The following is a 14,796-nucleotide window of genomic DNA, read 5'->3' as shown; positions in this document are numbered from 1 at the left end:
TCTTTTCCTGTATAGTGTGGTGGACCCAACGCCTTTAAGTTGTCGCTGCTTAAGTCAACACAATGGATCACCGCTGTCAAATCTGGTAGGTGGGGCTCAGAGGTTCAAGCTCACAGGGTCGTCCATCCTCGCTCCAGGATCATCCCAATTCTAATCTTTTCCTGTATAGTGCGGTGGACCCAACGCCTTTAAGTTGTCGCTCCTTAAGTCAACACAATGGATCACCGCTGTCAAATCTGGAAAATGGATCGAGTTAGGGTATGGTAATGAGGGAGAGGTTGGTCAGGCCATCTCCAACCGAAAGGTCCAGAGGGCCAAAGGGTCGAAAATAGCTCGAGAACCGTCTCTAACCGAGCGCTAGGCCAGAGGGCTCTGAAATCTGAGAGGGCCCCATTGAATCGGGGAGGGCTAAAGAGCTGGAGGGCTGGCTAGAAATACTGGGAATCCTGTCGGTTATAACCGACAGGAATACGTTTATATTATTTAATATAAATATATTCATGTCTTAAAAAAAAAAAAAATCAAATGCAACGGCTAGCTGACTCAGCTAGCCGTTGCATTTAATTTTTTTTTTATATATATTTTTATTATTATTTTTTGTTTACAAAATTTTTCCTATAACTTCTATTTTTAATATTTTTTTAAATTCTATTTTTTCCTATAACTTTTATTTTACAAAATTTGTTTCATTTTTTTTTTAAATTCTATTTTTTCCTATAACTTCTATTTCACCTACTTGCTTTATTTTATTTTAAATTCTATTTTTATCCTGTAACTTCTATTTTAAATTCTATTTTTATCCTATGGCCCTTTGACCCTCAGTTGGAGACGGTTTTTTGTGGCAGGGCTAAAACAAGCCATCTAGCCCTCGGTTGGAGACGGAGGCAAATATGGCCCTGTACTGTTCATTAAAATATTAATATCTTGGAGAATCTTGGAGGGCTAGAGGGCTAAAACGAGCCTTCTGGCCAGTCATCGATTGGAGATGGCCTCAGGTATGGAGGGATCAGTGGACAAAGAAGAGTGGAGTCGAAGAGGAAGGGTAAGGGTGGATGTCATATCCCTGCCTAGGCGGGACCACTTTCAGGGCCCGCTCCACCACCGTAGCACGATATTGTCCACTTTGGGCTTACCATTCCCTCATAGCTTTGTTTTTGGGAACTCACAAGCAACTTCCCAGTGGGTCACCCATCATGGGATTGCTCAAGCCCCTTTCTCACTTAACTTCGGAGTTCCGATGGAACCTGAAGCCAGTGAGCTCCCAAAAGGTCTCGTGCTAGGTAGGGATGGGAATATACATATAAGGATCACTCTCCTGGGCGATGTGGGATGTCACAATGAATGTGCAGGGAGTTGAAGAAGGTAGGTATAGAGGAGAGAAATGAGGGATGGTTGGGTGTGAGCGGGAGGTGACGTAGGAGAGGACGGCCCAGATTTATTTATTATTATTATTATTTTAATATCTAGGTGGTCGCCACGCCACGCGTCAACGTGGGTGCCACACCACGTGTCAACATGGGCACCATGCCATCAGTTAATGGTTGATTTAACAACAACCTTAACAGATATATGAAAGTGTTCCAAAATTATAACTTCAGGTATCACTCTAGAATGAAAAAACTCGATATATCAAATGTAAAAACCAAGAAACTTTACGGTAGTAAACTGAAATTAAACCAAAAAGAAAACTAAAAACTTTTATAAATTGCTTTCAATTTCAATATTTGTTTTCATTTATTTTTCTTTAATTCTTCGCCTCTCTATTATCACCCCTCTTCATCCCTAATCTCCTCCATATACTTTCCTCATATATCAAGTACAAAATATATAAACTAAAAATTAAAACCTAACGACGCGCTTGATGATGATTTCATTTTTTGTTTTTGCTTTTTGACTTTAAAGTAAGCGATAGAAGAGAAATATGTCGAGAAGGGAGATATTGCTTTCAATTTCAATATTTTGTTTTCATCTTCATCATTAATCTCGTCCATATACTTTTCTCATATCTCAAACACAAAAAATATAAACTAAAAATTAAAATCTGACTGCCCGTTGATGACGTTTTTATTTTTTAATTTTGCTTTTTGACTTTTAAGTTTGTGATAGAAGAGAAATACGCCCAGAGGGGAGGGATGATGACGACTAGAGTATTCATTACTCGAGCCCACAAGCGACGCACAGATAAGCATGGTCATGCGTGTAATATATTCTTCCAAGTCAATTATTCGATCAGAATGTTCCTCGGTACTATAAGTAAAAATGGGACCATATAACCTTTGGGAATATAGTGGAACAGGAAAATGCTTGGAAATTAGGACAATTGTTTGCGAGTCTAAAGGACAACAAAATCAAGTAAGAAAATCAAAACCACAATCGGTTGTTGATATCTGTTAAAATCTACTTTTAAATCATTCTATCCAGCCATATAAAAATATAAAATTAGTCTATTCGATCAACCGGCGACTCCTAGTTTTTTTTTAATTAAAAAGACTTGTGCTTCATATAGTTATTCACACATAAGGTAATTTTCAACCATTCATGTAGCAGAGTTTACAATTGCTTTCACACATGCCTGTGACTTCCGGCCATTATGATTTATCATTTGTATGTAAAAGTTCTTAAATTCAATTTCCGTAGATAACAAGTTCGATCCCAAATTATAATGGATGACTCTTATTATCTGACCTAGTCCAAAATTCTCCACTTCTAAATGTAAATAATCGTTATATAAAAAAATAGAAAAAGAATCTGGCAAGATATTTGTTTATAATATGATTAGCCACTACGAAATGAAAAGAATATTCGGATGGCTCTATAAGATTTATTTTGCTTGTGCCAAGAAAATCCATCAATTGCGACAAAAAGTATGAAAACGTTAGCTAATGCGACGAATTAAAGTTGCTACTCTAAACAAAGTTAAAAAAATATTGCTACAATCGTCCAAAAGTCATCAGTCAACAGCAAAGAATGTCAACATCAATGGTTCCAATAAGGTTGACAGAAACCTTGGTACAATCCATCCCCCCACGTACCAACAACGTCAATAAACCTTCGATTTAGTGGACAGAATTATACCACTAAATCAGCGCATCACTTGATGGTTGTTAATGTGATTTCAAACACAACTCACAATCACGACTCCTGCCGAGGAACCTATGTACAACGAAAATATCATTGCAACAATATAATATACAATAATGCATTTTTACGCAGATTAACTTGTCCATGAGTTCTTGCCAATCAAACCTACGTACAATGGAAATATCATTGCAACAGCATAATATGCAATAATGCATTTTTACACAATTTATCTTGTCCACGCGTTCTTGTTTGATTGAATTGAAATATCGCTATAATGACATCTCCATTATTCGGACCAAAGAGTTCCGCGACTAAACACAAAGAGTAGATTTTCGGAATCAAAGGTACATAAAAACGAACTGTCCGAGCATGGACTTGACATCTTTTTTTTGTGTTAATTATTGACTATAAAAGGTATACAAACAAATGTTAACTACAGGAGCTTCAAACAGTAAAGCATGACTAAAGGGTAAAACTTGGATGAATCAAAGATTGGAAAACCGTAAACGACTAAAAGAATACAAAACTTATGAGGTTTACAAGATCAGGTAGAAAAAAAATTATCATTATACAGGCGCAAAACACAAGGACCTTGATCTCGGACTAGGCAGCTCCATCATGTAACAGAACTTCCTCCGTAAATATGCAACTGCACAACAATCGGAAGGGAAAAAAGAACAAATGAGCAACTTTACAAGTCATTCACATTACATTTTTTTCCGTTTAAACTAAATACGAAGAAGCTATACCTTCTCAAAACATAGCCGCAGAGAAGCTATATACAGAAAGAACCTGAAATGTTTATCAGAGTAAGTGCGTTATAGAAGATATACACGAAGATAAAATATTTCAAACCAAAATAGATACAACTAATCAAAGGAAACACGCACGCGCACACAGACAAGCTATTGGTGAACAAAAATACATTGCCAGAATTGTGACAACAAAAACCAGGAACATTCTGACATGAGATAATGTCATTCGCCTACTGTGACTATGCTATCTGACAACAAGGCTCCCATTCTGCTGATGCCTCAAACTTTCAATAAGTGACTGGTAGAATGACTTCAATGCCTTTATATCACTACCCTGCATAACAGAATGAGCAATGAATAATCAGTACTGTCCTACTAAATATTCAGTTCTGCCTTTTTCTTCAAGCAAATATACTTTTAGGAACATTTCGTAAGCCAATCCTAAATCCACTGGGAATTAACTACAGCAATTTGGTTATCGGAGAGACAAGTCAATTCACCAATTCTTTAGAAGCCTAAACTAAATGATAAGCTAGGAGATTACAACATTAAATAAAGTAGCACCCATTGCCAATTCCTTACTTATTCGAGAATGGGTATATGCCTTAATCAACTAATTTTGGTTTTCAAGTGCGCGTAATTTTTATCCATTCATTACCCCAACATTGGTTATAGTCCAGTTTTCTTGAATCAGAAGAGGGAAGCCTCTTTTCCTGCTCAGATACATCTTTTGCACGTCTAGACCTCTTGGCCGGTGTTACAAGTGGAACAGGCAGCCATGCAAAAACAAGTTAATTAATAGAGAGACTTTTCTATTTGGTCCACCAAAACTCATGATTCCAAATAATCTACAATGACTTTTTTTTAATACCTGCAGCTGCTGGCAATATTTCTCAGCCAAATCTTGGGGGCAATGTGCTGCTGGGAAACCCTTTGAGACGAAATGAGCTAGAAAATCATTGCCAAACTTTTCATACATAACCTTCTGAGCAAGTACAATTTCTCCAAACAAAACGAGCTGCCACAGATGAAAATAAGAATCTTAAAGGTAAGTATGAAGCAACAAAATTAATCCAAGACCCATAACAAATATCAATAGATTTCTAAGCCAACACAATTTCTCAAAACAATGCAATGCTGACAAAACAAAACTAATTCAAGATCTGCAACAAACCTCAATGGGAAATACAAGTTATACAGACCCAAAATACAAAACTCCACGCAGGAAAGTCATTATGCACTTCAATTGTATTTTATTGAGCAATGTTTATGTGTAATTTTCTTTAACAGACAATGGAAATAACCAGTCTGCATAAACAAAAAAATATTTTTTCTTGCATGTAGAACTTCCAACTTCTGGGGATAACTAATTGCTTAAATGCCACGTGTTTTAACAGCTGTAACTAAGAAAGTTATAGACTGATATGTATCAGCCAAATACAGATTTAACATCACAGTTATGTAACAGATTTCAGCTTCTTCCTATTCTTAAGGATACCTAATACAGCTGCTTAAATGGCACTTGTTTTAAACCTATGTAAATAAGAAAAGTCATAGACGGACTATAGAGATCAGCCAAATACAGATTTAACACAACAGTTATGTAACAGATTTCAGCTTCTTCCTATTTCTAAGAACACACGCCACAAACCAAGTGCCAACTTACAATCCAGACCTTGGCCCTTGCGGAAGAAAGTGCAAAACAATCCGTTCAATTGTAGCTTAACTCAAGCTAACGGCTCTTATTACCTAGTCTACCAAACTTTTATCTCAACATCTCAACACCCACATAAATGGATTCCAAAGCTTCTCCAAAATCAAATCTCCTCTTAACACACATGACATGTGCAAAAATCAATTCAATGATAATTTTCATTAATCTATAATTTTTCATTTCAAATTAAGGACTTCTAAGATAAGTAAACACCGTTTAAATAGAATATCCCCATATTCAGACCTATTTTCTAAATTTCTAGTCAGCCACTAAGTCTACTCTATGTTTTATGGTGTATCTACTCTATGGTATAAGAAGACAAACTATCAATAAAAATATCAAAAAGAGTAAAAATTCAAATCTTACAGTATTTGCATCACGAAATTCGAAAGAGGTGTCGAGCAGGCTGTACAAACAACAGTTTGTAGCAAAGGTCTCTATTATAAAACTCTGGAAACCAGGTACCTGAAACAAGGACACCATTTTAAGATGAGAAGATATATGTTTCACCATTATCAAGCAGGAGGAAGGACTAAAGTTAAGCTCTTACTTTTTCTCCACCATTAGGCATCGCGCACCAGTCCTTAATCAGCCTAATAAATATCTGAACGCATGCCTGAGTTAAAGAAATATTATATTAGAAATTATCCTACTGCAGAGTAATTAGAATGAATAAGAACCAAACATACAAAGGTAAACCTTGTACACATACCTTTCTTACAAGAATATCCTTGTGCTTACAAGATGTTAACAAAAGCAACTGCATAATTGGCTGTAAGTAGCTCCTACTTTTGGGGGATAGGAATACAGAAGATAGATCATGTGTGGTTATCACATGAAGAAATGTATACAATGTTCGCTGAAGTTCTTGCAATTCCCGATTTTCCTACAAAAAGAATGAAGAATATTAAACGTTCCAGCCTTGAGATTCAACAAACCAATTTTCTATCCTGTTCAAGTAATATTCGAATTTCAAAATGATGCACCAAAATAGTTTTGGATCCACAGAAGCTTTCACAGCAATAAATATGAAGTACACACAATCAAACTCATTGCTATCAAGATAGGAAAAGAATAAGTGGAAATGGAGAACATTATAATATATGATCTGTTTAACTCAACACTAACTTTTAATTCAATGTTAAGCATTTAACTTGCCCAAGTTGGTGTCTTCTTTTCCCTATTTTTCTCTTATATCCCCCCGCCAAAAGATGAAAACCAAATATTAAGGAAAGAAAACACACACTAATATCGCTTAAAAAGAAGGAAAGACGCAAAATACTCATTAAGTAATAAACTTTTGTATAATTATTTTATGAGATTAACAGATAAGACTTCTAAAAGCAGGCACATTCACTGTTATCATAAAACTCAATTTATGAGAGATCATATACTTAGTACGAGGAACAGGTAATCTAATGCTGGAAAAGCATTCAGAGTTAGTTATGAACTACAAACACCAATGATCATTGAATCATACCTCAGTATTAGATCCAGGTCCTGAGGGGAGTGTGTCTACTGGAATAATCTTTAATATCCTACCAGTAATAGCAGGAAATACTTCATCCAGTATGTCACGGAATAATGTGTTGAACTTGCATATCAGTTGATTAAGCAACAGAAGCAAACAAACCAATTCCTTTGGCTGCATCAAATTAAATCCATAATCAAATCTTGTTGGTGAACAAAAAAACGGAAAGACAACTGGTGCAAAATAAACTTATGTAGCACAGAACTGTTATTTTCTAATTATATATCTCGGTGACAACTGGTGCAAAACGGAAAGACAACTGGTGCAAAACAGAAAGACAACTGGTGCAAAATAAACTTATGTAGTGGCAAAAATTTATTCTCTATTTATTACCAAAAAAGCATTTTGTTAAAGTTAGATCTAACGAAAAACTCAAAAGTAAAGAACATAGTTATAACTGTTTTCTACCTCACTATCCACAAGCAACTGCTCCAGTGCCTTTGGGAGGTAAGGAAACACAGATGCTCCTAGAGTGTCCACCATACGGTGTACAAATGATGTTACCTGGATACCACTTACAATAGCATCAGGGTAAAGTGCAGATGATAAATTCCAAATCAAATTACATCTAGTATCCCACACAGGACTCCTTACCTTACTGCGCAAAGTCTCTACGTTAGGAAACACAACCAGTACTTGAAGGAGAACATCTAATGTCTGGATAACAAGGGGAAACACGCATATTGTTAAAACATGAAAATATTCTAATCACACAATTAGAAGACTTAAAAAGGAAATTGTAAATATCAAATGTTATAAAGCTGCATTTGAATATCAGAAAGCATAGGATTGCTGATCATAGAGTTCATCAAATAGGAAAAACCTAAGGTCTAGAAACAGTTATTCACAACAAACTCATAAAGCCCCAAATCAACAATTCTAATCAGAGGAAAAAATCATTCAGAAAAACTAAACTGACCCTGTAAGGAAGGTGAGCCCAAAAAACAAGTTATAGATGCTAACCTGCTTGAACATGAGACCAATTGCAGGTCGACTAGCAGTCACAAGACGCTCACTGAATCCCTGGGTGGTACATAAATTTCAGTAGTTAATTTTCTGAAGCCATATAGTGCTTACAAAGGCAAGGCAGAAAGAGGGGCCAAGGGCTGAGGATTTTTATACTTCTATTATAAGCTACAACATATTCAACCCAAAAAAAAAAAACTTTACAACACAAAAACTCTTCTCTTTTACGGTACCAAACATCGTAAGCGAGTTGATCAAGAGTTTTTATAACTTTTTTAGAAGCATATGATATTTAGTACAAAAAAAGGGGCCAAGAAACACATTAACTAAAGGGTCAGAGGATGTTGAAGAACCTTGCTGAGAGAATTAATCGCCACGATTATCTGCTGAATATTAGCAAATTTTTTTGGTGCCTCTTCTGGAGTCAATACTTTGGCATTCATGAGCAATGCTTCAACCTAGATAGTAGGGAGACCGGGTCAAATGCTTAGTTCACAATTTAACTCAGTTCTTAATTTGAGTTAGAACAAAATATCTTGAGGGTGTGAAGGAGGAGGAGTGACTGCCATGCAATTATGTATTTATATGTGCAAATTCAACAACCTGTTGACAAAGAGGAGTGAGAAGTGAAGAGAGATAATCAGACTGCTTTGCTGGTGGTACATCTTCCATGCCAATCAATAAACCAATTGCCTGCAAAGAGACCAAATACACATTAAAATGGAACAGAGCACCCCGTCTCTATTGAGAAAACTTCCTTGCATCTCATAAACACTCGTGCACACACATTAAAAGGCTTGACAGATGTCAAAAAGTATTAAGTCAATACCTCAAAAATGTGACTACCATCTTCAGACCCCGAAAGCTCTTTTGATGTATAATCAATTCTTGTAAACCCAGCAACTGTATCATGCAAACTCTGAAAAAATCCATTTGGATTAGTTTAGCGGAGATGGAGTGAAGGTGGAAAAATAATGATAAATTTAGGAAAGCTATTCACAGAAGATAAAAAGAAAAGGTGAAAGCAAATTAATCAAGTGCGGAGGAACTGAAATATAAGTATGTGGATGTATAGGAATGCAGTTGGGGAACGACGGTTCGTCTCATACCTGCAAAATATTTTGTATGAAAGGAACAAGCTTCACTCTCAGCAATTTCACAATCCTCATAAACAGATAACTCGCCCTTCTACTCACATTGGCATTTGGATGGTGTATACCCCTTTCATCAAGAAAGGCAGCCAAAACCATGTGAATATATTGGGTATTCTCCTGAACAAACTTCATGTATCTTGTTACCGTTTCTAGATACACTAGTGCAACTAGCCTATTTGAATGGCAAAGGAACCTTGTAGATAAAAGCATTGGTACCAATTCACCCAATAGACCACTCCCAGTTCTGATTGCCTCGCCATTTATTGACTCACCATATGCATAGAAAAGTGAAAGTGCAGCTTCCACCTCTTCAACATTCCAGTCTGATGATGATCCAATCGCACTAGCCAACGAGTTTCGAATAAATATCTGAGTGACATCAGGTGCTACACGACCTACATTACGCAGCAGCACAAACAAATCCTTTCTAAACTCCACCATCCTATCTTCCTCGTCTTTTCCAATTTTATCCAATATATCTAGATTTTCACGGTACATAGGATCATAGCGGATCTGCGAACGGATCACTTCCAAAATCTGACCCACATGACCCAGCTGTGTTTCCCTCAGTGGGGAAAGAGTCTTCATTGTGCCAACATAACCTGAAAGAAATTGCACAATGCTAAATGTTGAGTCCAACTCACAGTTCTGCATCACATAAAATACAGAGGGCAAAACTTCATTCAAAAGCTCCATTGAAATACCCTTAGCATCCTCAGAATTCAACCGTTTAAAGCACTCAAGAACCTCAACTGCATACCCAGTAATCAATGCAGCTACGTTAGAAACCAACTCTGAGTCACTATCCTGAGCTACTAGTCCAAAAACCCGACGCAGTTGAAGACTTTGCAACAGCTGTAGTTTTGCCTGTGGATCCATCCTTTTTGATACTGCTGCTGACAAACATCCAGCTGCTGCACTACGAAGTTGTTCGGAGAGTCCATCAACCAAAACCAACTCAAACAATAACGGGATAAAGGCATCATTCACAATTAATCCAATATCAATCCAAGAGATATACCTCCTCATTGATTCTAATACACTAGCACAAAGCTCTTCATCAGAGTTCCTATACATAGACACAATGTCGTACCAGGCTCCAACTATTTGTGCTACACACTGCTGCCTCATAGCATCCTTAATCCGCGCTGCCACTGATAGTTCCTCAGGTGTCCGAGGGTGATCCAAATTAATCACTTCCTCATCCAGAGCATTCAAAACCCGGCAAAACATATCAATCACCACTGCGCCTTTATTCAGTTGTGACAAAAAATCACCAAACACTGACGACCAAATCGATGGGTACTCATAGTAAATCAAAGTCACTAAAACCTGCGCAAGTTTATTCTTTATAAATGCAGGACCTTCTAAAACCCTACCAGCACTCTTATCATCAAACCCACCAAGACATGCAATCGAAAACACCGATTTTCTGATCAAAAACCTCTCATCTTGACTCATCGACGAGTACCGGACCCTAATAACCTCATGTAGAGTCTGCAAACACCAAAACTGAACTTGAACTAAACTCGAAAAACACAACCTCTCAATACAAACACTTGATATCGCTTTTTCCTCCTTGAGTTTATCACAGTAGTCTTTTGCCTTCTGTTTCAGCTCAGAATCAACGGTGCCCGATTCATCAAACAATATAAGTATTGCTTTTTCGAGATCATCCATGGACCCAAAACCCAATTAAATTTTTTCTCAAAGTTTCAAACTTTAAGCTCCGATGAGGTGTTTTTCCAACAAAATTACGGTTTTCCTATCTGGATTTTTCACAAGGGCAGCTCTGGGATTCCAGAATCCGACGATGATTCAAAAGGGTTGAGATCGAATGAGAGAGACGGACAGAGAAATTGAGAGGTATGGAAGAGCTTACCTTTGTAAAGTTATTCTTTATTGGATTGGATCGGATCAATTGGAAGATCAATGTGGTAGAGAGAGAGGGAGTTAGGGTTTTTGTGTCCGTGGCTTTTGTGTTTGTGTGTTGGAGAGCAAACCCTAGAGGGCTGATTTGGATTGGTCTTAATTTATAGTTTTTTTGTTTGGTCTTCTCAGTCTTCCGGAGGTAGTAGATACTAAATAGGGGAAAGAGAGAGAGAGAGAGACAGCGAGAAACGACCGTGAAGTATGAAGGAAGGTAGAGACGGGTTTAGAATTGAAGAGAAAAAAATATTTCTTTTAAAAAGGTACCAGCAGGCGGTTTTATTATGGTAATTCGGAAGACTTATAAAGGCATTTCAGTCTCATTATGGCCACCGAGTTGAAAAAAAAAATTAATGGGATTCTACGTGCATTCTCTGTTAGTTTATGTTTTTGACACAATATTTTATAATGTTAGCACGAAAATCAATGTTAAATTTTGAGATGCTAGGTAATTCATAAAGAATCATACTATAAGAAAGTCTTTTTAGGAAGTTAAAGAAAAAGTACGTCGTGCCGTTGTGGGTTGCTTGAAATTTGGTGAAGGATCAAATTGTTGTAGAATAGTGGATGCCTACTCAAAGAATAAAATAATGGGCCCTTTCACTGTTTGCCAAAGTTTGCCTCATAAGGCTATTTTCTATAAAATACAAACTCACAAACTCCACACAACATCAAAACGATAAGTTCATGAAGAGGAAGAGAGAAAAGAAAAGAAGAGGAGAGAAGATAACAGAGAGAGTTATTTTGTACTCCTATTATTATAAATTATAATGAAAGCATCACTGCTACTCCGATGACGTACTCCAGTCACACTAACTGTAGAGGAACCTCGTAAATTTTGTGTCTTGTTTTATTTATTCCACTACACACGCCATCGATTTTACAACACGTTATCACACAAGAAGCTCTCATGTCAGTGGAAAGCACAAGCCATAAATCCGGTGAAGCATTATCTACCTTTCACCTCTATCAGGTAAAATCTCACAGAATAAAAGATGTGTCCATTTTCCGTCTCTCCAACCACGCCAGAAGCGCACCACAAAATTCCAGTGAGAATTGAAATTTACAACGATCTGCAGTCGTCACAAGATAAGAAAACTCATACTTGACAACCGATTTCCAGAGATCCAGAAGAATCTTATCAAACTTAGAAACCCAGATCACGTTGTTTTCAATGGATCTCAAGGACTCCCATGAATCCTTAGTTGTCTGAGATGGTGATGAGAGGGCTAACTCCACACAAGCTTCCCTCTCTTGTGCCTCCATCAACCCCACTGTCATCTATGTCTTTGTGTGGAGGTTTTTGCTTCGTTATGCCATGTTTCTTGGGTCATGCAAGAACAACGCCAACTAGCCTGTGTTGCGAGACTAGCAGCAAAGGAAGAAAAATAATAGAAAATGGGGATTAATGGAATGGTAAGGCACATGTGAAAAATAAAAAAAAATAAAAAAAAAAGTTTGGAAATGTTTGGAAATGTGTGGTGTTGACTGCACTCTAAGAAAAATAATACTAATAAAATATAAATGGATTTGAATGGTCCACGGTACCATTTGGTCAAAATAATAAATATAAATATAAATAAAAAACAAATATAAAGGTTTATGTTGGTGCATGGCACCATGCTGCAAAAATAAGAAAAGTAATAATAGCAAGGTTTGAATAAGTGATGACAAAAGAAAGAAAAATTATAAATAAAAGGAGGTCTGATACTTCTTGTTATTTATGTGAATTGGTGTTGGTTTAAAACCCTTTCACAAGTTCTATCTACTTTAAAGCAATTTATTTATCATTGACGGTATTACAGCCTACTGCTTTAAGTTTTGATTTATGTGAATGGTGCTAAATTAAAGCCCTTGTCACAAGCTTTATTTACTTAAATGCAATTTATTCACTATGACCGGAATTACCGCCTCTTACTTTTATTTATTTATTTTACCTATCTTTTGTTACGATAAGTATAATAATGATTCGAAGTTCTTTGATCATATCAGAACCTGCAGTTTCTTGATCCTCATCATATAAAAATAATTGGATCCAAAGTTCCATAATACAAAAAGATTAGGCATGAAGTCCCTTGATCCTCAAATCAAGACATGAAGTTCCTTAATGAGTACAGTAAGTCTGAAGTGCCACAGTGCCTCAATTTAACTGTAATAAAGGCCAAAAGAGTTTCAGTCCACACCAGAAGTTCTTTATATCCATACTTCAAATGGTTTAGCATAAGCATTTATTAAGCGGATGAAATTGATTACCCGCACTTGCTCATGAAAACAAAATTGCCAGTTTTTACATGAGTACATGCTATTTTGCATGATACAGTATTAGTTCGATTGAGACATATTGCCAACTATCAATACTTCTCAGTACAACTCGTGTTTGGGCACCAGCCAAACATTATACATTTTCAAGTTTTTGGTTGTGTTATCTATGTGCCTATTGCACTGCCACAACGTACTGAAATGAGGCATCATTGTGGATTGGGTATTGATGTTAAACACCATCTATCATTCAATATTTAGAACCCTTGACTGGGGATATGTTTACCGCGTGGTTTGCGGACTATCATTTTGATAAGATAATTTTCTCACCGTTAGGGGGAGAAAATAACATCGTTCCAAAAGAAGGATGAGAAAATATCATTCCAGAAGAATGATAAGAAAAGACCATTCCAGAAGAACGAAGAGAATTTGTCTTATTTTGATTCACGAAACAATTAATGAGAAAAAATGAAGTAAAAATGATTAATGATGCAACGAAAGTGATGAACCCACATATACTTGCTACAAATGTGCCTACAAGAATTGATGTCTCTGTTGAAAATAAAAAAAATAATAATGATGTAGCAAATGATTTATATGTTGCATGCTTGAAGTGTGGCAGACTTTTAGACTCAAAAGGTTCAGTCATTCGAAAGAAGAATATGACACTACTGAACTATTGCATTCCCGTAGCATAACTGTTACATACCGTAAGCATGACAGTTATCGCATGGATATACATCCCAGAAAGGACAATCCGCGGACATGGGAATGTTGTTATCTCATGCATGAAACATGAGAGACGTATGGGTTCCAATAACTCAACTCCCGAAGTGGAGATTAAAATTTAAGCTCTACAACGCTCAAGAGGAGGTTATGATCTACATTCTCTAAATTATGACTATCCTAAAAGAAATAGTGTAATGTCCTTGAAGAAGCAATGGATATCCAAAGAAATAAAAAGTTTTTATGCATGCGCATGCACATGAGAATATAAGATCACAGATTGATGATAACCAATGATAATGTTAGTTTTTACGAGTAGCTACTAAATTCATTAATGAGATATGTTGATATTGAGTCCTGTTTTTTTTCCGTCAACAAATTTATTGGCCAAAATGGAGAAAGACAATTCCATTACAATTTTGTAAGAACGTGTAAAAATAGACCTAGATACTTGAATACAATACAAATAGGCAAAAGATGTTGAACCTAGAAGGTTACTTATGGGTATTTGTAATATTGTGAAATACACTCATATGATATGACATAAGGTTGTAAATGAGTTAATATGAATAGAGAATTATATACGAAGGGTTGTACGTCGCTCACATGATCTCTCTATAAGTAAATCCCTTAAGAATACATAGGAGCAAATTGCCCTGTATAAATTTCAAAGGAAAATGT

General features: G+C 36.4%; 1 protein-coding gene across 7 annotated transcripts; it reads right to left on the bottom strand.

The window, feature by feature from the left end:
* Window positions 1-3,430: 3,430 nt before the first annotated feature.
* On the bottom strand, window positions 3,431-11,152 carry LOC103964279 (exportin-T). 7 transcript variants are annotated; one of them, XM_018651639.2, is made up of 15 exons: window positions 9,157-11,152; window positions 8,877-8,966; window positions 8,651-8,740; window positions 8,401-8,505; window positions 8,045-8,104; window positions 7,676-7,738; window positions 7,490-7,585; window positions 7,031-7,195; window positions 6,263-6,436; window positions 6,101-6,166; window positions 5,917-6,015; window positions 4,708-4,854; window positions 3,972-4,170; window positions 3,831-3,873; window positions 3,431-3,730 (listed from the first exon to the last, which is right to left on the bottom strand). In XM_018651639.2, the coding sequence occupies exons 1-13, from the start codon at window positions 10,879-10,881 to the stop codon at window positions 4,081-4,083; spliced, it is 2,970 nt and encodes a 989-aa protein (XP_018507155.2). In that variant the 5' UTR covers window positions 10,882-11,152; the 3' UTR covers window positions 3,431-3,730; window positions 3,831-3,873; window positions 3,972-4,080. The 7 variants fall into 7 exon arrangements, with proteins under 7 accessions (XP_018507155.2, XP_048428455.1, XP_048428453.1 ...); XM_048572498.1 differs by having other exon boundaries at window positions 3,431-3,743; window positions 3,829-3,873; window positions 4,007-4,170; XM_048572496.1 differs by having other exon boundaries at window positions 4,007-4,170.
* Between the last annotated feature and the right edge of the window lie 3,644 nt (window positions 11,153-14,796).

The sequence above is a fragment of a genome, unplaced genomic scaffold, assembly GCF_019419815.1.
Source record: "Pyrus x bretschneideri cultivar Hongxiangsu unplaced genomic scaffold, Pyrus_bretschneideri_v1 Contig61, whole genome shotgun sequence".
In the NCBI taxonomy this organism is placed as follows: Eukaryota; Viridiplantae; Streptophyta; class Magnoliopsida; order Rosales; family Rosaceae; genus Pyrus; species Pyrus x bretschneideri.
Note: the sequence above shows the minus strand (reverse complement) of the source record. Positions and strands in the feature narration are given on the sequence as shown.